Source organism: Poecilia reticulata, linkage group LG3, assembly GCF_000633615.1.
Source record: "Poecilia reticulata strain Guanapo linkage group LG3, Guppy_female_1.0+MT, whole genome shotgun sequence".
Lineage (NCBI taxonomy): Eukaryota > Metazoa > Chordata > Actinopteri > Cyprinodontiformes > Poeciliidae > Poecilia > Poecilia reticulata.
Window position 1 is genome coordinate 5,150,334 of NC_024333.1, and position 24,614 is coordinate 5,174,947.

The window sequence follows — 24,614 nt, forward strand, 5'->3', positions numbered from 1 at the left end:
TTGATGTTGCTCTCAAGACAGAATCCTAGCATATTTTGGGGATATTAGTTTTCTATTGTGACACTTTTGCTCGCTCTTCCTCTTACAAATACAAAGCAAGAGCAAAATTAAATCTTAAAATTGTTTTTTGGCCTATGGTTTGGATGTGTCCTGCCATATCAGGGGCCCCTATTTAACCACTGTTTTCAAAACTGTATGTCTATGCTGTAGCTACATCACTAGCTGATGGCGGGTTTTCTCAGGGTATACAGATTATTTTGTGGTTTACATTTCCTCCTTCAAAATAAAAGCTGTACGCAAACATTTTGTGTAGCTTTTTGTATTTCTACCTAAATTACTTGAATTTTACATAAAGATTGCTGCTTAATTTGCACAAGTAACTCAAGACGAATACTGTATAGCTAAATTTAAATGGCGGCTGGACCGTAGGGGGCGCCATTCTCCCATGCGCAGGGGCGGGAAAAAAAAAATCTAATATTTACAAACATGATTGAAAACATCGCGTTAGCTTGTTTTGCTTAATAGTGTGTGCCTAAATGTCATCTGAATTATTTGCTTGACATTTCCACAGATAGGCCAATCGTGTGTTGATTGGATAAATATTTATCCAATTCGCTAAATGTAATGTTTTTGTGGCGCTCCGAATCTCGCCCCTGCCTTTAAGATGCTGAGAAGTTTTGGGTTGCTATGGTGATAAAGTTCATAATGGCGACGACGGCAGTCGACGCTTAGACTGAATTCTCCACCTTGAACGAAAATACAGAAGATTTTACAGATGTTTTGCAGAGGTAAACTACACCCTCTGTTGCTCAGCGTGTTTTATTATTATTGTTAGCGTCCATACTGCTCTGCTTGCTTTTTTTGTTCATCAGCCAGTATCATTTGGTCTTCGCAGATAATCAGTTATGAACTTTATTGTGGTTTATTTGATGCGGCCATGGTTAGCATAATGCTAATGCTGCTTTGGATAAATGTTACTACAGTTTCTTTTTTGAAAATGTTAATGACGCTTCTATTTCCTTTTTGGAGTTGCAGCTGCTACTATAACGGTAATGTTTGGTTGATGTCATGATATTTGCTAATGTAGTGTTGCACAAAGATAAGCTGAAGTCATGTTTTGCTGACTCAGATCTATGAATATTCATAAATGTAAGATTTTGCTGAACACCTGATTGTTAGGTAAATCCAGGGGGTTTGCTTGGTGTTGTGACTCTAGCAGAGCCTGGTCAAGTCCTTCTAATTTCTGGGTAATTTTATGTGATAATGTTGTCCTGTACCAGTGTTTTATTTCTATTGGTAGGAAGTCCTCTGCTGTCTGGTGTCATTCGTTGATTCTCTTCTGTTTTAATCAAATTTAGCCTGTTCAGAGCTAAACTTGTAGGCAGTACATTAGTTTGGTGTTTTTCACAGTTCTGATTGGTTTAGCTGTTGACTCTGATTTAATGATTAAATTGTGTATATTTAGCAAGGTGCTGAACAGACCTTTTAATTGTAGCTAATCTAATCTTTCATGTTATATGGCTATATGTTATATTATTATGGAATTGTATGTATATATCTTTTTGGAGGCTGGTGAAAAAAGATCTCAGCGGGGAAGATGTGCCAATAGATTTTATTTCCTAATCCAATTTAAGGGTTTAAATGAACGGTGTGTGTGTGTGTGTGTGAAGAAAAGGAAAAAAACAACAACAGTAAAGTTTGATACTTGAGTGTCCTATTGCAGTTGCTTCATTGTGAAAGGACAGGATGTCACATTGTAACATTTTTCTCAGGCCAGCTGGTGAGAAAAGTTGGTAACGAGCGCGAGATTTCTCTCGGTGTGTCGGAGTGACGCAGTTTTTATGTAAATGTTCTACTTTTACATACGCTGCTTGTGAAGAGCTTTAGATGTGGAAAAGTATTAAATATTGACTTCCTGTCGTCTGTAACTAAACTCCAAGAATAGACTCCTCCTCCGCCCTACTTGAGTTGTCCTGGGAAACACTAACAACGGCTGGAAAGCCGTCCCTGTTCGTCAACGAGGACTACTCACACGGGGAGGAAAAGTTGCACTGTGGTTCTAATAATTCCTGTTGATAACCCAGGACGTTTCTGTCCCAGCTCCGAACTCTGACTGCGGGGGCCTGTATTGGGAGGATTATTATGCGTTTAAATGCTGCACCCTCTTCACACTGACTGAGCTTCAGCTGCCTGAGGTAAGAGAGAGCAGCAAGTTTCCCAGCTTAGCTCGGAGTGTTGAACGTGATAGGAATGGAGCCCGGTTTGCTTGCCGCTTTTGTTTGTTTCGCCGGCGTTTTTACGCTGGGAGAAAAAGTTGGTGAATGGCCGCGGCGGCGCTGGGCTTTAACTTGTTGCTCGGTAGCCTTGACATCCCCGCCGCTCACACCCGAGTCCGCTCTGCTCGCTTGGTTCTGCTGCGGCCTATGAGGGACCTTCTCACGTTTCTGTGAGCTTAAAGAAGTCGCCTTTATAAGTCCGAAATAACACTACGCAAATAAGGGTTAAAACTAGTCGTATCTTCTGATATTGTACGCTATGTTAATAGTAACTGAACCAAGCTAGCTGTGCGAGGAATCGCTCTGTCTAACGGTAATCTGATATTAACCCTCTATGGCATGACTTTTTATTTTTTGGGGTAAAAAATATTTTCCTGCATTCTTTGGGAGCTTGGTGGGCCTTAATTACATATCAATCATAAAATCGGAACCTGACACATCCCGGAACCGGATTTGGGTTTGTTGCCTCAGGGCAACATTGCGCTATAAGGGGTCTAGAACGCCAAGGTTTCTACAGTGATTATGAGAAGTGAAATACAAATCAAACAAAAACTATATTCATAAAAAAAAACAAAAAACTTTTTTTTGACAAAAACAAATCAGACATGGTTCCAACTCGCCAAATATAAAATAAACAACTAACTGTCATTAATGAATGGTACATTTAAGCACATTTCTAAAACGAGCATTTGTGTGTTTGTACATGTGTAATGTTTGGCAGAGCTAGAATCACTAAGGATGTTGAAATCAGTCTTTTTCCCTAATTTATGTCAAACATCAGGAAGGAATTGCTGTGAAAAAGAGTGTATATCACATTTTTGGCACTTGATTATTGGCATACCTGTGAATCACCTCCTGTTTATCTGATTATCTATGGGTTATAATGACCAGATTCACATCAGTGACAGGAGTTAGGGCTGCAGGTTCTTTTTTTAAGAGTTTGTAGTTCTGATTTTTTTGGTAGAATTTGAGCCAAACAAAGGACAACATTTCCACCAGCTTCCATATCTGGTAGATTTGGTGGTGATACGACTCGCCCTGTGTAGATTTTCAAGTTGTAAGGAACACCTTCTACACTAGCCATTTAAAATACCCTGCAGACCCATATTTTTGGGTTTGGCAGGTATTGCTTCAGTCTTTGCCTGCCTTGGAATAGGGCCATTTGTTCATTGATGACCAGCTTATCCCCCTTTGAGACTGAAGTCAGTTTTGATTATAAACAAACAATGAAATAATGGTTGTACAGAGGATCCTCATGTTTCCATTGGGAATGACCCCAACTTATGAACCATGCACCTTTTGTCCATGAAATGATCTTGCATCCATATTCTGTTGCTGTTAGTCAATAATAAAGTAAAAATATTGGCTGTGATAATTATTTTGTAATCAGTTGAATATCAACGCATTAGAATAATATTGTCTGAGCAAAAGGGCCTCAACTGCGCAATGTTGCCCAGAGGCAACAAACAAAACACAGTTTTAACATATAAATTATAAAAAAAATTGTCTTAAAATGATCTACAATGCTTATTTACATATTCACAGACTTGAACATATTTTCAGTTAGAATGACCCAAATTTAAACATGAAGAAAAGTGATGTGTGACTTACAAGTAGGAGGCAAGGTGTAGCATGCACCTCCGCTTCATAAAAAGGACTGCTCCTCTTCTAAGTAAAAGGTCACATGAACCTCAATACATCTTTTATTTGGACAAAAATATGTCTGGAGGTATTTTAAGTCATCCCCCCCCAAAAAAAATATAAAGGAACAGCGTGAGGTACAGATATGTGGTTTGTTGCCCGAGGGCAACGCCATGCCATAGAGGGTTAAACATATTTTTGTACAACTATGGATGGATATACAATGATGCTCACGAGAACTACCCAGCCTCTACGGTTTGCTTTGGAATAATTGCAATAACTTTATATGCTGATAAAACCTTTATTAGATGTAACACACTAAGATAATCATAACGTAATCGATAGGAAACAGGCATACTGTGGCTTGTGGGACATTTTCATGATACAATCACAAACTTCTGTATGTTTGATTGGGACATCAAATACAGATGGGTCAGGTCGGAACTTTGACTGGGCCATTATGGTTTATAAATGGGTTTTTATCTAAATCATTTAATTGTAGCGTTAGGTTTGAGTTTAGGATCTTTTACCCTGTTAGAAGGTGGACCTCCAGCTCATTCTTATGTCTCGCTAAGAGATGTTTTATACACCTACCCATCCATTTCCCTGTTGCTAAAAAAAAGGAAAGAAAAACATCCCCACAGCATGATGCTGTCTCTACTGTGTTCCAGTACAGTAGACTTTGATTTCTTCTTTCCAGTCTTCCATAAAGGTCACGTTTGACCTTTACGAGTTCCTGATTAATAATTGTTCTGTTAATATAATATACAGGGCTTTGTATATATGTTTGAAATCCTTTAAGATGCTTGAATTTCAGTTAGGTGTTTTCAAGGGTTTCAAAGTCTTTGATTGATGTATAAAGTGCTTAATATTCAAGTCACACTTGTTTTGTAATAAAGTGATTCGGTAAAAAAATCTCAATTTGGAAAATGTTTACAGTTGAAACCAGATATTTTCATACACCTGATAAAAAGACATTTGTAGTCTTAGTTGATTTGTGGCTTAACATTTCTGGTTTTAGACCAGTTAGAATTTCCAAAACTATTCCTATTCGCCAAATGCCAGAAAGACTTGGTAAGAACATTTTTGATTTTGTTTTTGGAAATGTATTGTTCCTAACGGCTCAATGACTTATTGATGCAGTTGAAATAAAAGTTGGCGTTAAAGTTATGAAAATATATTTTTTTGTTTGTTAAATTAGTGTTTTGTTCTCAGACCAGTCAGGTGTGTAGGGTGTTTGTGTAAGAGACATTTTCAACATGTAAAATTTTGCTATATTTTATTCTACTTTGTCCCTGCTAGTGAATTTAGAATAAGATTTGATAAACAGTGATAAATGATATCATATAATCATGAATTGAAACTGTCTTCTTTTTTTTTTTTTTTAGTTAGTTAATTTCTATGATTTTTATCTCCAAAGTGTGTGAAAAGTATAAAAACTTACCTTAAAAATGCTTGAAAAGTGCTTGAATTTTACTGTGGGAAAACTGGACAAATCTTGAATATCCTGTCTGAGCTGTGAGCCACCACTTCTCTGACAGTTGAAGATGGTGTGTGTTCACTATTAATCACCCCTCAAATTAGGTGACTTCTTGCAATTGTTCAAGATTTCCTTCAGGAGTGTCAGATGAAACCCTTGTCAGACTTTTATTTGCAAAAACAAAGCAAAAAAAGTAGCATTTCCTATCAAGTTTACACTTCTCCACCTCCTTGTGTTGATCCATCATATAAAATCCAAATATGAATATGTTGACTTTAGTTATTCTAGTGGCTCCAGGGGCCTGGGAAGGTTTCCAGAGCCCAACTGCAAGCAGGGACTCTGCTCTGCACACATGTGGAAGGGGAAAACAGAGCCCCTCCTGATTCATTTACACCCGCTTGACCTCATCCACTTAAACACGTTCAAAGGGACTAGGGACATTAACATGGCCGCCCTCTGGTTCCCCTTGAGTTTGCCCTGAAGTTTGCGGCGCAAGCCTCATCTTACTCCTCATCCACGGTGACTTAGCTTGGACTTTGTCCCACTCTGGCTGAGCCAGAGTGCAAACCACTACTGTGAGGCCCATCTGCTGCCTTCTCAAGAAGAGACTGAAAGTTCCCTCGCTGACCTGATCCGCACTGATGCTAAAATTCCTTTTTATGTGATTATGAGCCTAGTTTTTATCACTACATTAAAAGGTGGAAAAGAACCCCCTGTATTTTAGGTCGCTTTTTTATTTTTATTTTTTTGCAGAATCTGGCAAGACATTTCATGCAACAAGATTAGCTTATAAATCTGAATCTACATCTATGATTGTAGGTTAGCTGTTTACTGTACTCATACTAATAGAAGTTCTCACAAGGTTACATTTTAGTCATGAATGACTTAATCTGGAAATGTCTTACTACATGGGTGCGTCGCATTCATGGCATAATTTCACTTCTTCTGATAGCTACATTTTAACCTGACTGTGTCAGAGGAAAGTTAGTTGGCTGAATCTGCGTGTGTGTGGCCAGTCTGGTGGCTATCGAGGAGACTCTTTAAAGACACGTGGGTTTTTGGTATCCTGGTCTTAAGGACTGAAGCAGCCAAGTGGTCAAGGATGTTCAGAGTATATTATTGGAGCTTCATTTGATAGAACAATATAAAATAGTGGAACGTTAAGAAGGGCAAGAAGATCAATGATTCATTGGATTTACTATTACTATACTTTTTAAAAAATTTTTTACAACTAACATAGAGTACTACTAAATAAAATTCAGTGACCTTCAGAGGTCAGAAGATGGTAAATGCAGTAATTATTGTGTAGTTCATCATTTATTGCGATACATTTTTTATTCTGTCCACTGGTTGTTCAATGAGATCAGTAAATATCATAAAATTTGAAAATATGATTAAATGCACTTTCTGTCTGCAGTTTAGTGATATTTTCCAAATTTAGCAACTTTTCCAATAAAACGTAGTTGAGGAGGAAGTACTGAATCCATTTTCACTGGATGGGTTGCTCATTAATTGGAGACATCAAGACTTTTTTTTAATTTATGATTTTATTTTCTCACATCATCCACTGATATCACACATTTCATGCTTTCTTTATGTCTTATGGCCCTAATCAGGGCATAAAACAATATTCGCTTTGGACCTCCTTAAAAAAATCTGTAGTTAAACTATGTAGCAGAGGAGCAGCAAACATGAAACAAAGGCGCTGTGGTCTGATGAAACCAACATTGAACTCTTTGGTTCACATTTAAAACACTGTGTGGTAGGAAACAAATGCCGCGCTTCAACTTGAACACTCTACCCTCAGCATGAAACCTGGTGGTGGACATGGATGCTTTTCTTCAGCAGGTGCAGGGGAGCTGGTCAGAGTTGATTGGAATATGGGTGGAGCAAAAGAAACAGCAATTCTGGAAGAAAACCAGCTGGAGCTACAGAAAAATGTGTTAAAATGGGTCAGTCAAAGTCTGCATCGAATATGTCAGAACCTGAGCTGTTTAGTGCAAAAGAACGGATAAAATTCCAGTCTCTACATGGAGACTTGAGACTTGCAGCTGAATCTGCAGTAAAAGGTGGCTCTGCAGCAGCTCGTGTTAATGGTACGTCACATAAAACTCCAACAAAGTCCAAAGAAGTTTGTGGTTGCAGATTTACAAAAATAAAAAAAAGGCTAAGGTGTTAAATTCACACCTTTTGCAAAAAGCGCTGTATGTACGAAGAGCAAAAGCATCAAACTTAAAAGCTAAACCTCTTTCTTGTGGTATTCTTCTTCAATCTTAAAGACGTGTAAACAGTTTTAAATCCCTCATCTAAAAATAAGATATCGCTGCCTCCTGTAATTTTAGCTGGTGCCTTTAACCATTACCATTGTGTCAGAGAGTAGGTGCAACACAATGGGTTTTGCTCCGGCGTTCTGACACAGTGGTGTCCTCGCTGCATCCGAGTGGCTCAGCTCGCTTTCCGTTTAGCCAAATGCGTATTAGCCTGATCTTTACGTCCCTCCCAGCAGAAACCCAGGCTCACCCGTGAGGCCGCCCCCCCCGAAAAGAGAGAAATATGTATTTATCTCTGGCGCTAAACACAAAATGAAAGAGGAGATGGCCTCCCATTTTAAGGACCGTAAATTTCCATGAGGATTCTGCTGGCTCCAAGCTGAACCCAGCCAATTTCTCATCTTCACAAACCCCCTAATTTAATGATGATGGAGGATGTGCGGCGTGTCGGCCTTATAATTACACTGTATTTACCATAGAATGGAAGCTTCCAGGTACTCGTTCATCAACGGGCTCTGTCTCACGGCTCGCCTTCTCTGTTTGCTGGGGTGGGTGACGGCTCAATTCCCTGCTGATCTTCACAATAAAACCTTGACTTAGTTTTTGTTAGGACTGGAATTGCTGGAATCCTCTCGGCCCTGTCGAACAACAGCCGAGCGTATTGTTTCCGAAACGGCGACCGCCGCCGCAGCTCGAGCGGCGTTTTTCTGTCCTGGAAATTGTTGTGTCGGCTTTGTTGTTGGCTTTTGTTGGCTTGTGGTGATTTTTTCAGGCTTTCCGCTAATATTGGCATTTTTCATTTTTTTTGTTGGGTCCTCTGACGTATTTGTAGCTTGCTGACATTGACGTATGCATGGAAATTAGGCATAGGACGATTCTTGCTGTCAAGGCTTTAAGACATGATGGTTTCAAAAATTCTTCAAGTTTTCCATCATATCATCACTATGGCTTAAAGTCTTCTTAAGGAGATACCAGAGAAAGTGCCGGGCATGACTGGACTTTTCTCTGACTTTATGGAGTGTAGAGTACCGGCGCTGCAAGAAATGCACATTTGGCCAGTTAGAAAAGTTTCCTTTTGCATAAATCACAGATAATAATGTTGTTGAACTAATGGAGTTCACTCTTATAAATAAAAATGACATAATTCAAACTACAAACAGCTTATCTGATGCTGTAAGAAGGAGACTGTAGGCTTGCAGATTTTACTCCCATAAATGCCCACAACAAAGTTATAATTTAATAGCTTTAATGCATTCAAGAAGTTTTGGTGACATTGTGATGAAAGAATGGGAGAAAATAAAAAGGTTTATTGTAATCCATATCGCCATCGCAACATTCGACAGTAGTTTCTCAGTTACACGTATGACTGATGCGTTACTCCTGCTGTTCTCCTTTCTACCTCAAGCTAAGCTGTTAAGCCTCCGCTAAGAGCGTAAACTTTACAATTTGTAGAAACTTAAATGTTTAATGATGCCAGTGTGTGCAGTGTTGATGTAGCAAAGGACTCGTGAGTCATGTTCAGGCTGTGATGAAGTCTCTCAGCGGTATCTACACCAGATAGTAGAGCCCAAGATGCTAAAGGTCACACACGGACAAAGAAAAGTGCAGGGAGAAGGCTGTGTTTTTATCTGAACCAATACTGTCATCACAACATTTACTAAGGATATCCCTATTGTATGATTGTGCAGCCCTAATCACCAGGGTGTTTCCTCCAGGTGGATTTGTACAAATCCTATTTAATGTAATTATTGTAGCTTTTACACAATACAAATACAAACTTCAAACATTAGAAAAGGGGTGAAGATTTTATTTTTATGGGTTAACGTGCTTAAAACTCACTTGTGTTTTTTTTTTCTTTTTTAACATGAACTACTTGTGCTATGCAATCATTTTTGACTTCTCTGAACCACTGGAATCTCTTTAGTGTTTCAACAAAGTTTAAGGATATATTTCACCCTGTCGGCTTTATTTGTTCCAGCTTAAAACCATTTTGAATACAAGCTAGTAGAGAAAAAAAAGCTTTTGTTTCAAAAGACAACAATTTTCTTTTTAACTTTTATTTACAGAAACCACTCTTTGTTCTACAAGTGGCGAAATTAGATTGGATGTAGGTCAGCAGAAGAATTTTTACCCAAGTCCTTTTAAATAAGCTATTTGAGCTTCATTTTTTTCACCCGATTCTGCGCTAGCGTTGCGCCGTCAAAGGTGAACATTAGATGCTAGAAAAGTCACGTAAGACACTTGCATACTTTACCATTCCTTATTAGAGATATCTTTACAAGCAGGTGGAGCCACATTCCCAGCACAGCAGTTTTTATCTAGATTTAGTGGCCGTTTTATCTCCCATCGTCCTGGTTATAAACGCAGGATTTAATCGGCCAACTCTGGGAAATGACTTCCTTGTATGCCGACCTATTAACCTGCAATCATAATGAGCTACGATTGTGTCATTTTATGAGTTTATCTGTTGTTAAATAACACAAGCAAGAGAATGCAGAAAATGAAAAGGAAATTTTTATTATTTTTTTGTGTGATTTGGCTGGATCAAGATGGAGTATGCGGATGTAGAAGAAGCTGAGCGAGCCTGTTTTTCATAGTTTCCAAAAACTGACATATAGCAATTCCAGCTAAATAACATGACCCTTTTGAATTACTAGAGAGATATATTTGGAATATTTTCACTGCCTCACTTGTCATCAAATGGATACTATCTAACTCTGGCGTCAGAAAGCAGACTCAGTCGGAAAAAATAAAAATAAACAGCGGTAGTTTATCTTGCAGTGCATGGAAGGCGCTATTTTCTTTACTGCTGCCTTGTGGTTAGTTTATCTACAATTGTTCTACTATTAATTAAAATCATAAAAATGCCCATAAGGGCCTTAGTGACGCAAATAAATTTACAGACAAGGCAGCTATTAATCAGCATCTTTGGTATTTATGGATGCAATATTGGGTTGGTGTCTGAAGAAATCCACAAATAAACGCAACTGCTGCACAAGAGGAATAAACAATTGGACTAATGGCAACAGTACGTAAAGAAATCATAAGAGAAACTCTTTTAAAAAAATGTTTTGCTTTAAAAGTAATTAACAATTGGAGATTTATTGAATTTCCCTTTATTTTTTAAATTGTTTCCTTTAAGAGGTGTACCATTTTGTTCAGTTCCTCCCAAGGGCTACAATAAGTTTTAAATCTGCAATTCAATCTAAACACTGATTATTAAGGGAAGATAAAGTTGCTGTAATAGGGCCGTGATCATTTTACATTTTAATTTGACTTGTATGGATTTTTTTCTGAGATGACCAAGGAAAAATGTCTATATGTTGTCAAAAAAGGAAAAAAAAAAACTTGAAAGTAAGTGACAATGTAGAGCTGATATACATCATGTATCATATCAAATTGTGGGAAAGTTCAGTCCCCTATTAAATTAGAAGGCAGAGTGAAGGAATATTTACATGACCCGTAATGCAACACCTCTTACAAAAAGTGCAGTTGCTCCTTTGCACCATGCAAAGACCTGACCCGTGGCCCGTAAGCCCCGCCCCTTCCCTCTGACATCAGGGCTTTGATGAGCCTCCTGTCTGCGTTAGCACAAAGCCATATTTAGCTCAGTGGAATCATTGTGGCGAGAGCTTGCATGTCTGAAGAGGATACCTGCCCAGCATAAACACACCTGTCCTCTGATGGGCTTAAAATGAGTTTCGCGTGCACCTGAGGGAGCCTGCTCACAGCCAACCTCGTCACCCAGGCTGTTGGTAAGGTCTCTTATTGGCGCCCACTAGTTAACTGAGGCAAACGCGCTTTAAACCGTGAAAGTCGTGGGCCTCCTTATCCTTAAGGTGCGGTTTTCATCATCACCTAGCAACGTCTGCGTGAGTCATTACACCGCATGGTTTTATTTTTAACTTTTGGCCTCTCCTTATGGAAAGTAGCATGTTTTATCAGAAGGTACATACTTTTTTGATGGCCATTTCTTTAAAAAAAAAAAAAAAAAATCCTCTCTTGTTGTACGCAAAACAATGTGCTTTAGAAGAGCTGCAATATGAAACCAGGTGGGAAAATCCAGGTCCCAAAACAAACCGCTTTGGTTTTAGTTTCAAATGACAGAGAGTTCATGTTGTTTTCTTGCAGGATTAAAGAGGGCTATCAGTCATGGGGCTGTTAGGAATTGTTGTGGAACTGACCCGAAAGAGGTCAAGAGTTTATCCTGGGGTAAACATGCATATTTCAAGGCAACTCAGAGTGTCTGATTGACCAAGCATGCTGCTTCTTTTAGCTGCTGCACGCTTCTCTCTGAAAGCATAGTTGCTTTCTTTTAATAAATCTATAAATCTGTATTGCAGTTTCCCTTGTGGACTTCATTCTTATATTATCTTTTTCTTCATGTCTCTGTGTTATAACTCCCTACGGGAGGGTTAATATGACCAGTGATTGACCTTAAAATGTTGTTTTCATCATGTTGAGCACTCAATGTTCCATCAGCGACTGAACTATGAGACCTTCTATGAGGTTTTCTTTTAGTTTTACATACCATCTGATTCAGTGTGGTGTTCTATGATTGCTAAGCTACTCCTTTATAGGTTGGTGGGGAGGAAGAGAAGGAGGAGGTGATTGCATAAAAACTGGGGCAGAGAGTTGATCAAGGACCAAGCCCCGAATACAGGCTGGCCCCCTGGTGTGCCTCACAGAAAGATAATGCTATCTAGGCCCACAGGTATTTGGTTTCAGCAGAGAGGGTAATAACTGTCACCAAACACTGAAGAGACCTTTCATCCCTGGGTCTTGTGTTGTCAGCCAGCGTTTGTGTGCAGTCCCTGCACAGAGGCTGCTTTTGTGTGCCGGGCTGGGGTCGTGTCACTGCCACGGCCTCGTATCTGTCCAGAGAGACAATAGGCAGGTTTGATTAAATCAAACATCCGTGACTATCTCAATGGTGGTCAACACGGCGCAGCCACGTTACCGCTGTTGGTGTTGCCGAGGAAGTGACACGGTTCTTTTGCTCAGTGCCCTGGAGCAGCAGAACCGATAGCGAAGCAAGGGGCTCTGGTTCTCTTTTTTCTCTGCTTTTTGAGTCTCACTCAAACATCATGTACGTCTCTACCAAAAGGAAGGCCGCAGTGTGAGAGGTGAAACAAATGTTGGGGATCATCATAAAACCAGACAACCAAACAGTTGGACAAAAGAAAGTTTTAATAATACAGTGATCCCTCGTTTTTCGTGGGGGTTGCGTTCCGAAAATAACCATCGATAAGCGAAATCCGCAAAGTAGAGTTACCTTTATTTTTTACAATTATTACACAGCAAAATTAAATATTCTACATTGAAACCAAAGAACAAAAGCTGTTTTCAGGTCAGCGGATGTGCGTGTTCATCAATTGGGCCTTAATGTGATCTGGAGTCATGTCAATAAAGTGTTTAAAGATGGACAGGCTGAACACATCTTTGTTGCTTAGTATGTAACCCTTTTTTTCAATTTTCATTTTTTCAAAGAAGCTTAGTGTTACTTCAGTAGTGAAAACAGCATGTGAAATGGTGCTTTGCTACAGTTTTTTTTTGTCTACAAAAGTAAAATCAACTTCAGAGGTTTCTCACTGTCCCTCTGAGCAGTGCCATCAGCTGCTCTCACACAGCGCCCAGCAAATATGTAATTGCTCCCGACCCCACTAAGGAACCAGTGTGTAAAGAAAATGGATTGATGGATGAATGGATTTTTATCTATGAACACCCTTCACAAATTTTATTACACTTAGTTATTATGATTACTATGATTATTATGATTTTTTTATGTGCCTGTTTTGTTTTTCTGAGCCCTGCATGCAGTGTGTGATCTGGGTGGATGGAGCTATTTCACTTGTATATCGGCAATCAGTGTGTACTTAATAATATCAGCTTTAAACTTGAATTGTAGTTTTCTTAAGTCTATTACTAATAGTTTTTAGAAACTTGTTTTATTCAGTTGACTGAACAATCACTGATGTTACCAGCTGCCTACACAAATCATATTTACAGTTCATTGTAAAATGGATTTTAGAAATAATAATTATCCTCAACAACAATCACAGGCACTCAAAGAGGAAAAAGGATGGTCTGTTTTAACTTATGACTTGCTGAATTGTTTAGATTCTCTCCATTAAGTGCAACTATGCAGCTAGAGATTACCCTGAGCTTGGCCCCAGTGTGCACTGTTTGACATTGAGCTCATGCGCTAATTTCAACCTTCTCTGCTTTCTTTACAAGATACAAGCAAGGTACCCTGGCCTCGCTGTGGCACTCTTGAAGGCTTTAGTTTCAAAGATAATGTATTCATTCTGGCAACGAGCAGCCGGCCTACAGTGCATTCTTCCTGACTGATGCGAGCGTCTAGAGTTTTAGAAGCCTTGCGCGATGACTCACAGCATTCATGTCTGGAATGAAACTCTTGTTTGGGCTCAGATGGCAAACAGCATGGATCCACTTAGCCTTAAAACCGGCTACTTTCTCTCCGGACCTTGTTTCGACAGCAATTTGTACAAGTAAATCTCTGCTAAATAACCATGTGACACTTGCAGAAGCACTAAATATTGCAAAAGATATCTGCAAATAAAATCCTTTTGAGGATAAAATATAGTTGGAGGGAATGTTTTCTCTGTAGTACTCTTGCGGCTCATTTTGTTTGAAGCCCAAAGCAGGTTTTTCAACAGTGACACAAATGGTTCTGTGGTGTACTAGAAAACTGTTCAAATGTGTGTAGTTTTAGATTTTTATAAGTATATGCATCAAAAGTAAATGAAGACTGTGACAGTGTTTGCAAGCAGTAAATGGTATAAGGTATCACCACTGTTATCTCAGGATGAACATGTGCAAAATTACAGTCCCAAAGGACGGTTTTCATACATTATTTGGTAGGGTACTATACAGTATTTGAAGCGTGATGCGTTCTGATAATGTAGCCGATCAGTTGGATAGAGTTTGACTTTTGACCTTTAGTTTCTACACGATACAAAAAGTAGTGAGTTAGATATTAAAGTACATTGGGAGTTATGATGATGGAAAAACAAGGCGAGGGAATCAGTAGTTGCTCTCTGAGGATATTTTGACCCCACAATTGTTTTCGTTGCACCACTTGGCAACTTTGACTCAAATATGGTGTCGTCGTGTTGCAAGTGGGAGATGGTAGGTTTGTTTCCAGCTTTCCCCTGACACATATTAATGTGCTTTTGGGCAAGGTACTTAACCTCAAATTGCCTCCCAATCTGCCTATCAGTGAATGTTGGTGTAGCTTAAAGCGCCATATAAATTCAGTTCATTTACAATGTTCCCAGATTATGACTGATGATCAAACATGCATACCAATCTGCTGGTAGATATTATTTACTCCATTATATAATCACATTTCCTTACAGAAAGTTATGTTGAATATAGGGAAATATCAGGAAAATGCATCATTGTAAAACAATTGCTGAATATTGCAATATTGTCAATTATGACTAATTTACATTTTCCAAAACTTTTGCCATTGTAGTTTCCCAACGATTTTTTTTGTGATGTGTAGCATCACAGTCATAAAAAATAATGATACTGTGTGCATTGAGGCAGTAGGAAACATCCACGTACCCAAATATGTTATTGGCATGCAGAGTGGGAATGCATGGCACTTGAAAAATGTCCAACCAAATATTGTGTCCTTTGAGATTGTGACGATAAAAACCTTTTGGGTTTTATTGCTTCTGGTTGACTATAGAAATATTTTCTAAGGCAACCGTTTTCATAAATGTTGAACTTATAGGTAAATATTGATGCATGGTTGATATGAAATCAACTGTGACTCTTTTTCCCTTGAAAAGTCAAGTACAGAATGCACAAGACGGCAAAAGTACAAGTTGACAACCATATTGTTGCCCCGTCATGGCAGAAGGAGCAGTTCATACCTGAAAATTCAACTTACTATCATTGTAGTTAACTCGAGGCATCACCATTGAGTAAATTATATTGCTGTAAATGATACACCGTCTATAAGGTAGGAAGTGTTTCGTGTCTCAATGTACTTTTAATTGAGGGCAAAACCAAATGCAGTGAATTTGAATTTATCTTTGCGTGGCCAACATCAAGTTTGCAATAGTTTTTAATGACTGAAAACAATTTTTGGATAACCAAATATACCTCAGTATTGTATTAGCATCCAACCCGAATAAATAGACCTTTTAAACATTCGCTCTCTTTTTCCCCCATCTAGTTTCCCTATCATATAAAGCTGGGGACTTAAAAACAAAGCCTGGGCTTCAAAAAAAAAATCTTGTTTGACAGAACAAGGTCTCCAGGCCAGGGTGTCCTTACCTACTTAAAATTGGAGGGCTAACACCTGCACAGGTGGAAGTGGAGGACAAAGTCTGATCTACCCTTTCGTGAAGACCTAAGCGAGGTCCTTGCAGTCCCGGTGTTGGATGACACCTTGGGTCTATTTTTGGGTCCCAGTCCCCCTTTACTCGTCTTCTGCGTGTGCGTTAGTTATAGCAGCACGACTACATTCACCAAGCTTCACGAACTGGCAGCCACAGGTAACTGTTGTCCCAATAACACGGATCTGCATTGACATTCCTCAAGTTAATTAATGACCTGTGGGAGGCATTTGACCTAGAAAGACCGCAGCAAGAAGCTCTGTGGCTATTAAACACTTAAGTGAAGTTTCATATTGCTTGTTGTGCTCGTCAAGCTATTTTTCTTCTGAAGGATCTGTGACGACTTAGGCGTGCTGCTTTCTTGGAATTTGTTTTCTTCAGTGACTGAAGGTGACTTGCTTGTGGCAGTTTTTGGGATCTTTCAATCATCAAACCATTTCAAGAAATGGTTGGGATGTTATTTTTTTATTACCAAGCTGTGAGCACCTGTTGGGTTGATATAATAGTTGCTGCTTTTTACAGAAAATTCAGTCTGTGGTTGGGAACATAGTCTTTGGTAGCGATGATGAAACTTTTTAAAGAAATCCAACATGATAGTTTAGGACTGTGGTGTAGGTTTGCTGTGGGGCTTGCACAGTTGGCTTTTAAATGTCAAACCATAATACCTTTATTCCCATAAACAGTTTGCAGTCAGAATGCTCCAGTCTTCACTGGTCCCCTAACAACAGATGGGACTTTACTAGGACCTCGTCCGTCTGGTATTAGGTTTTTTATTTTTTTTTTAAGAAAAGCTGTGTCATTTGAATATGTTCACAGGCCTGTCAGAGGAATGAAAACATGAGCTGTTGTTGGAGGTATCATTTCCTGTATAGTGAAGTTTCAGCCATTCACTGTTTATTAATACTTCCATGTTGTTGTACACTTAAATTTTTCTTCTAAATAGCTTTCAGGAGGTTTACATTTCAGGGACGTGAGGGTAAATTAATTTGCTGGTTTGTCTGACCTCTTACTAATCAAATGCGTGTTTTTATTTGTAAAAAAATTAGGAAAACCAATATTGGCAAATATTTGGTGAGAAGTTTTTCATTTCAAAATTGTAAAACTTGTATTAAAAACTCAACTGTTTTTGAATTTGTATAAATTACTGATGTCACAGCCTTGCAATTTTGCTTACTGACTTTTCTTATTTCCCATTATGTTATCAGCTATTGACTAAAATTGTCAACCTTTGGAATGTGAAAACTATTGGCTATCTGTATTTGTTTAAAAAAAAAAGAAGTTAGCATGCATCCCTAAAGAAGTTATAGAAGATTCAGACCCTCAATTAAAATCAACATTTTTCCAAATTTGAGCTTTATTATTATTATTATTATCTATCAATCTTGCCAAGATAAAAAACAAAAACAACGGATAAGGGGCCATGAAATAGTTTCAAAATGCAAGTATGTCAGGATGAGACTAAGCAAAATAGCAAACTGAGCTGTTTTCTTGCTTGGTAAGCCTCTTTCTTTGAGTAACAAAGAAACAATGTTTCCTTAAAATAATTGTTTCCTCTTTGTATTTTTTCCTAGTGGCTTTCTGTTTCCAGATTTGAGGAACTGTCCAGTTTGGACAACTTTGAAAATATTGTGCCACTGGCAGTTTATCCTTTTTGCTAAAGACAATCAAGATATGAGTAATTTTTTTTCTTAGCCGGCACACACAAACCTCGTACTGATAGCTGTGAGTCAGCTGGTAGTTATAGACCAGGGGTCACCAACTCCAGTCCTCAAGGGCTACCATCCTGCAACTTTTAGATTCACCTCTGCTCCACAATGTCTGAATTTCCTCACCAGCATTCATTCCTCTCWGCAATAGGCTGGAAATGAGCAGTTTATTTGATCCAGGTGTGTTTGAGCAGAGACGCATCTAAAAGTTGCAGGACGGTAGCCCTCGAGGACTGGAGTTGGTGACCCCAGTTATAGACTGAAGGAAGCAGAAGCGCCACAGCAATGGCAGTCGTTGGTTTTCTTCTAGCAATAGCACTGGTGAACCTTTGAAAGTTGGTCAAAAAATACCATGGTTTCTCTGAACCCATGTATCAAAAATAAATCATATTGATGTGTGACCACTTCTTGTAGCTCTGAATATTTTTTTGTTGATTATTAGACCTGTTGCAAAAAACAAAAATTAATCCCATAATTAATTAAAACAAGCTCAATAATTTCCCTTTGCGTGATTTATCGTTCTTGTCTTTACTGTCTCTCTTTCTGCCAAAACAGGGATGACAAAAGTCTTCATTCTGGTGCATTGGTCTACACTTCCAATTTTTGTTTTGAAGAACATTTTTTTTTTTTTAGGTAAAAGGTAAAGATAATTTTATTTATATAGCACATTTTCAGCAACAAGGCAATGCAAAGTGCTTTACAGGATTTAAAAAGAAATACAAGAGAGACTTCACAATTACTTTTGTTTCTGTTTGTTTATTTTGGATATTTAAAATGTTTTCCAGTTCCATTGTTAAATGTTCATTAGAAGTTAACGTTTGTGTTTTTGCAATATTATGCCATTACCATCATATTACTTTAAATATCCTGAAAACACCATTATCGCTAATCATAATAACTGTTGTTTGGCAAAATTTATTGTGACAGGCTTAAATGATCAAATGTGATTAACTGATTTATTTCAGAAGGACAGGAAAGAATGACGTTATTCGATATATTTCAAATAACTTGAAATAAATCAAATTATTTACTTCAAGGCTTAAATGTCTTGAAAATATAGCAAACACATTGAACATGGAGTTCAGTTTTCTAGGTAAGGCTGTTTTGAAACAAGCAGCCTATGAGAGCTAGCAAGTCTGTTGGCCAAAATAATTAGACCCAGTTAATTAACCAGCTAAGACGAACCTTCTTATTGCACAGTACTATAGCTGACAGTGTTGAGTTTAAAGAGAGTGATTACCTATATGAACCCTATTATGTCTTCTTACCATACGTTTTTGTAGCATATTCCCATTAAAAGAAAAAGATGGCTCTTCACAAACTACATATTCACATGATAAGACTAATGCCAAATATTAGACAATACGCAGTCGCACGGCGTTTTGTCCATGTGGCTGCATTAGAGAATCCTCAGCTGATTATTAAGGAGGGTCAAGAGACAGTCCGATTAATGACTTGTGAAGCTAATCCTATTCATTGTCCCATTCATGCTGAAGTCGCATGGCTGTAATGGTTTATTTTGATAGCCCAGTGAACTGTGAAAGACATGGCGGGTCTATATTACCTCTCTTCAACCAAAATCTCTTTTTTCCCCTTTTGATTTATTGACCCATTTGTCACATCCAAGCACTTGATTGTGGCTGTCTTAGCAGCTTTTTTTCTTTGTTTTCTTTTTTTTGTTTGCATCAGAGGAAGAAAACTGTGTCATAGTGGCAGTTTGTGCCATAACAGAGACTCGTAAGAAGCTTGGCTGAAAGCTGGCGGCACCCAGTGTTTTAGATGGAGTTAATGGCTTGTGTAATCTCTCTAAGCAGGTGTTGGGTAGCCGTAGGGGGAGTTTAGGGGATATTATTTCTCAAGGTTCTTCTATTACCAAAGAATGACTTTGGATTTAAAAAAGTGTGTTTTTTTTTTCTCCCCTTAGCGTCTTTTCCCCTGCCTTTCTGAGGAACCAGCATTACTAAGATAAAGAGGCAAGTTTAATAGAATGCTGTGGCATACTTTTTGTTTGTTTTTTTACCAATTGTTATGCATTTCACACATACACATTCAAAAAAAATTCTAAAGTGGCTGAGTCTGGGACATAAAATTGTTGTAATCTTTTTTTCTTGTGGTTACAACAGAAAATGCCAGTTGAAGGACTGGTTTTAGAGATTTCCTTTTCAGTTTCAGAAGATATTATCTTACAAGCAGACTGTAACTTGACTTCAAAGTCCAGGTATTAGCCGCAGCATGCAGCGTATCTTGTAGCAGCCAATTGTCTTGAACTTACTCACCCTTTCCACATTCGGGCCAAATGTTCTGCAGTTTACTACAACAGGAATTGGATTTGGAGATGGTGAACACGTGCATTGCTATTTTAAAAGTCCCCTGTGTTTTCTTCGTGAACAATTGTTGCTCAAGAGGAACTGTTGGGCCGGATGAACCGTTCTGCATGGAGGAAGAAAATGTGTCCGTGGCACTAGACGAGCAGATACTCAACAAGCATTTCTACATTTTGTTAACACACATAATCGGTGACTCGTTGTCCTTCCACTGAAAGAAGCTGTTGTGGACGTCAGATCACCGAATTAGGCCGCCCCATTCTGTTGCCTGTTTTAGCTCATTGCTGTAATTGGGTGGGATTTATTCTGGACTTAATTTCAGCTCTGAAGATTAAGAACCAGAAGTAAAACCAGAAGTATGGGTAGAGGTTAGGGTTAGCAACCCTGATACTTCTAGGTATGAATGAGTATTGGTGAAAGCAACACAACTACAATGCAGATATTTTGTTTCGTCTTGTGATGACCCAGTTTACATTACAAAAACAGTAGTTATCCGTTTTTGCCTAGGGAATGTAGACTCTTGGTTCAACTCTGAGATTGCCAAAATCTGTCATACCTCATGATGACTGTTGAAAGCTCAACAGGATTAAAAGAGCAACTTTTTTGCACTTTGTTCAACCTTCCTGTTATCTTTTTAAAGTTTTCCTATATCTCTCATTCTCTCGCAGCCTGAGTGATTCCACAGATATGCATCAGTGCTTTGCAGACACTGCAGGATTTATTTGAATGTCTTACTTCTCTCTGTTTTATCTAACTTAAGTAAAACAAAAACAACAAAAAAAAGACATCACTGAAAATGACTGAGTTTTGTTGTCAGTTTGACCCAGTAGTGCTTTGTATGGTGTGTTCACTGAGCTGAAAGGGAAAAAATTAACTTTTGAGTGTCCAACAAGACTGGTCATCTTCCAAGGCTGACTAAGTTGAAAATCATCCAGTTGTGGTCAAGAAACTTTTTTTTCCCCGTCTTCTTCGTTTTGAGGCCCTATATGGAAGCAGTGATGCGAGGCATTTCCTGTAGCGCAAATTTAATATATTTAGTCAAATGGTCAAAATCTACACATTATTAGCACACAGGGATGTTAACAAACTTGTTTTACCTGCACTGTCATTTAAACAGATATATTAAAAATACACCTGACATCTTTGATGGACACCTCACCTTCAGAGGAATGGAGGTTTCAATTTACATCCAGTGGCTACATCAACCAATGAGAACATGACAGACTGGACATGAATGCCGCTCTGACATTAGGCGCTCTGTGTGAACTGTAAATGACTTGCTAAGAAGTGTTTCATCGATGGTGTGTTTGCACATTTGCATGCATAACTTTGAGTGTTCATCCACGAAAGCTCAAGTGAAAGCAAAACAACCACGGCACATCCCGCAGCAGTGAAGTATCAGAAATGTTTCCATGGATGGTGTAGAGAGATACTGTTGGAGATTGCTAGGATGTATCTATATATTGCATCCATTTATTTGTGGTGGTGTTGTACATAGGGCTGTAGTGATACAATAATCTCACGATACAATACGATACATGATATTCGGCTCACGATACGATATATATTGCGATATTCAGCAAACAGTACAATTCCATACACTTTTGCGATTTTCTGAAAGAATTTAGAGGGACAGTGATTTTGGTGACTGTTATAGAGTTGAACTGAATTAATTTAACTGAAAACTGATTAAAACCACCAGCTACACAATACCTGGCTCTGGTTGGACATGGACACAGACTTAAAGTCAACAGCTGGACAAAATGAATCAAAGAAGTGGTGAGAAAACATGCTTCTTTTAATTGAAACAGTACAAACTGTAGCTTACATGCATTTGTAAAGTAAATAAAGTGCACCAAGTACCCTGCTCTGAATAGTTTGATACCTTTTTAACCTTGACACTTAACATCTGAAGGAATCACTCTAAGCCCGATGACCTAAACACTCTCCTGGCGAAGCAAGCAGTGAGTGAACAAGGTGACAGTTGGATGTTACAATACTTGCGGATAAATATCGACTTTTTTCTAGCAAAGAAAATATTGATGTATATCGCAAAATCGATATTATTACACAGCCCTAGTTGTACATTTTGAACAAGGCTTTCAGGGAGTTGGTTGACAGTCTTTGAATGCTCAACATACCCTTCTTTAATCATCGGTTTGCAGAAATTTCTCAGATGGATATTTTTGTTTTTGTGCTCAAACTTCTGTTGTTCACTCCAGTGTTTCGGTCTCAGAAATCTGGAGGTCTTATGAGAAAAAGAATACATAAATGAAATGAATTTTTCTGAAATTTTTAATTGTAATTTATTAGAAAATCTTAAGTTTTAAAATAAAATAAAAAATAACTAAGATTAACTAACTGAAACACTATATGCCACGCTCATCCTTCAGATTGGCTGATTGCCAAATTCATCAAGCTGCAAGCAGAAAACGGAAAGGTTTTTGTAAAAAAAAAAGGCAGAAGGAACCGTCCAGCAGCCCCGCTGTGGAGGACGCAGCGGGGCTAAAATCAGAAGGTAGGAGGCGACATTTATGCTAACCTAATGTAAGCAGAATAGAGCATAAAAGTGAGAAAAAACATTCTAAAAGTTTTTGTTTCTTTGCAAATTTTTTATTTTTATTTTTTAGCATTTTCTGTTGCTTTTCAAACTGGGTCCCTTAGAGGCTAAAGCTGTTTGGGGGACCAACGCTTGGAAAAGTTTGGGAACCCCTGGTTCAGTCCAATGGGGCATTTCAGTTGCAATTACAAGAGAGTCTTTGGAAATGAAACCAAAAAATGCAAATGTTCCAGCTTGGACTATTTCAGATGGCTGGACATTTTTGGTACTTCAGACTGACTGGGAAGTTTAGCTCAGCAGTCACACCCAAGAGGAAGTTGGGGAACTCTGGCTTAGCTGTGGAATGGTGTAATACATCCGGACAAACCAGTGGAGGGGCAATTACATCTACACACAATGTAGCAGAGCTGAGTCAATTTCCTTTGATCGTAAATGGTCACCCAGTGAAGGTTGCTTGTGTTTAAATGGTCCTAAACTCATAATGTTTGGTGATTAAGTGTGTTGAACTGTAATTGTTCATTTTGTACCTTTGGACTCGCTACAATACTGTCAACTAAAATGTGGCAGCTAACTTATCTCATTAATACGTTTCTATATAGATTGATCAGAGAAAATGTTCCACTTACGCTGTAAAAATACACAGGACCTTGCAGCTTATTGGTACTAGACAATCTGTCGGCCGGAGATCAGAATCGATCAGTTTGTCTCTTGTCTTATCAACGGTTCCTGGTAAAATACTGAAAAATCATTTAAATTTTCCTAATTAATTACATGCATAAAAACTAAGATCTCCCACCATTTTTGGTCTATAAATTAAGATGAGCAGTTTAATACAAGTGCTGTTAAATAAAACAATTATGATAATTAGTTAAAATATAACGATGATTAAAAAAAGGAATCAGTGAGACAGTGAGGTAGGGATGCACCAATAAGTCAGCCCAGATTTTCTTCAGTTTGGGAGATCGGCAGTCTGCCGATATTTGCATGTCAAACCGATCTAATTCACTGATCTTAAATAGCTTTTCCAACAAAAAAATCCACTTTTGCAGAACTACCCTTCACTGCAAGTGAAATTTCTTTCTGCCCTCAAATATTTTCTGGCAGCGTTAAGCCATAACAACGTAGACTAAGGTGAAGTAAAATGCAGTGTCTAGCATGTCACTGGTACTCCAAAAATGGCAATTAGTGGGTCACTTTGGGTACGGGTAGTAAAAAGACAATGATTTGACTTAACAGCGAGTTTGCAATTTTAAGAGATAAAAAAAAAAAAAAAAGTTGTGTAAACTTAATTTTCATTGTTTTCTACTTGTATTCAAACCAATTTGCACTTTTGAACAATAGAAAGTGAAGCTTTTTTTTAGTTTTACTTGCAGGAACTCATAACTCGAAACCAAATTGAGATAATCATCAAAACCGTTCAGTAGAAAAGGAAATATTGTAATAACAGACGGATTCACAGTTTTTGATGCTCCTGCAGATTCCCCCCCCCCGCCTGTCTGAAATCCCAGGTGTCACAGGAGTCTTTCTTTCTACTCCCTTAACAACTGTGAAAAAGCGGCCGTCACACCGGCAGCCTGAGCTGCTGCCGCCGTCGCTGGTGCGAATGTGTGGAGAATGTAAAACAGGACGCGGGGGTGATAAAGGACACGGCAGCCATCATCAGGTGAACAAATGTTATCGGTTCCATCCTTGCCGGTGAATACTGTGAATGTGGCAATGCATCTTGTAAATATTTGCCCTATTGTGCCGCAAGCTAGATCCACACCGTGGCCTCGAAGACGCCGACAAAGTAAAATAACGAGGACGTGAGAGCCAGCAGATGACAAGAGGATAGAAATGTAAAAAAGCACCAAGAGCTGGTGGACACGATTTGAGTCTTATGAGTGCGGTGTGTGTCGTGAGCGAGCTGGTCCATGGCCCAGTGCACTTAAGGCAAGAGGATTAGCCTCCAGAGTATTATTAGAGCTGCTGATTATCCCCTT

The 24,614-nt window shown here is 38.6% G+C and overlaps 1 protein-coding gene across 11 annotated transcripts in view; it reads left to right on the plus strand.

The window, feature by feature from the left end:
• Nucleotides 1–686: 686 nt before the first annotated feature.
• Nucleotides 687–24,614, plus strand: part of akap13 (A-kinase anchoring protein 13) — a 137,380-nt gene continuing 113,452 nt past the window's right edge. For 6 of the 11 annotated variants that reach the window (XM_008404818.1, XM_008404821.1, XM_008404828.1 and 3 more), the window contains exon 1: nt 687–788. In XM_008404818.1, coding sequence (XP_008403040.1) covers nt 776–788 — 13 coding nt within the window. In that variant the 5' untranslated portion in view covers nt 687–775. Of the gene's footprint in view, nt 789–1,856; nt 2,196–11,317; nt 11,423–19,672; nt 19,722–24,614 lie in introns of those variants that run through there. The other 5 variants (XM_017304136.1, XM_008404824.2, XM_008404823.2 and 2 more) reach the window with 3 other exon arrangements.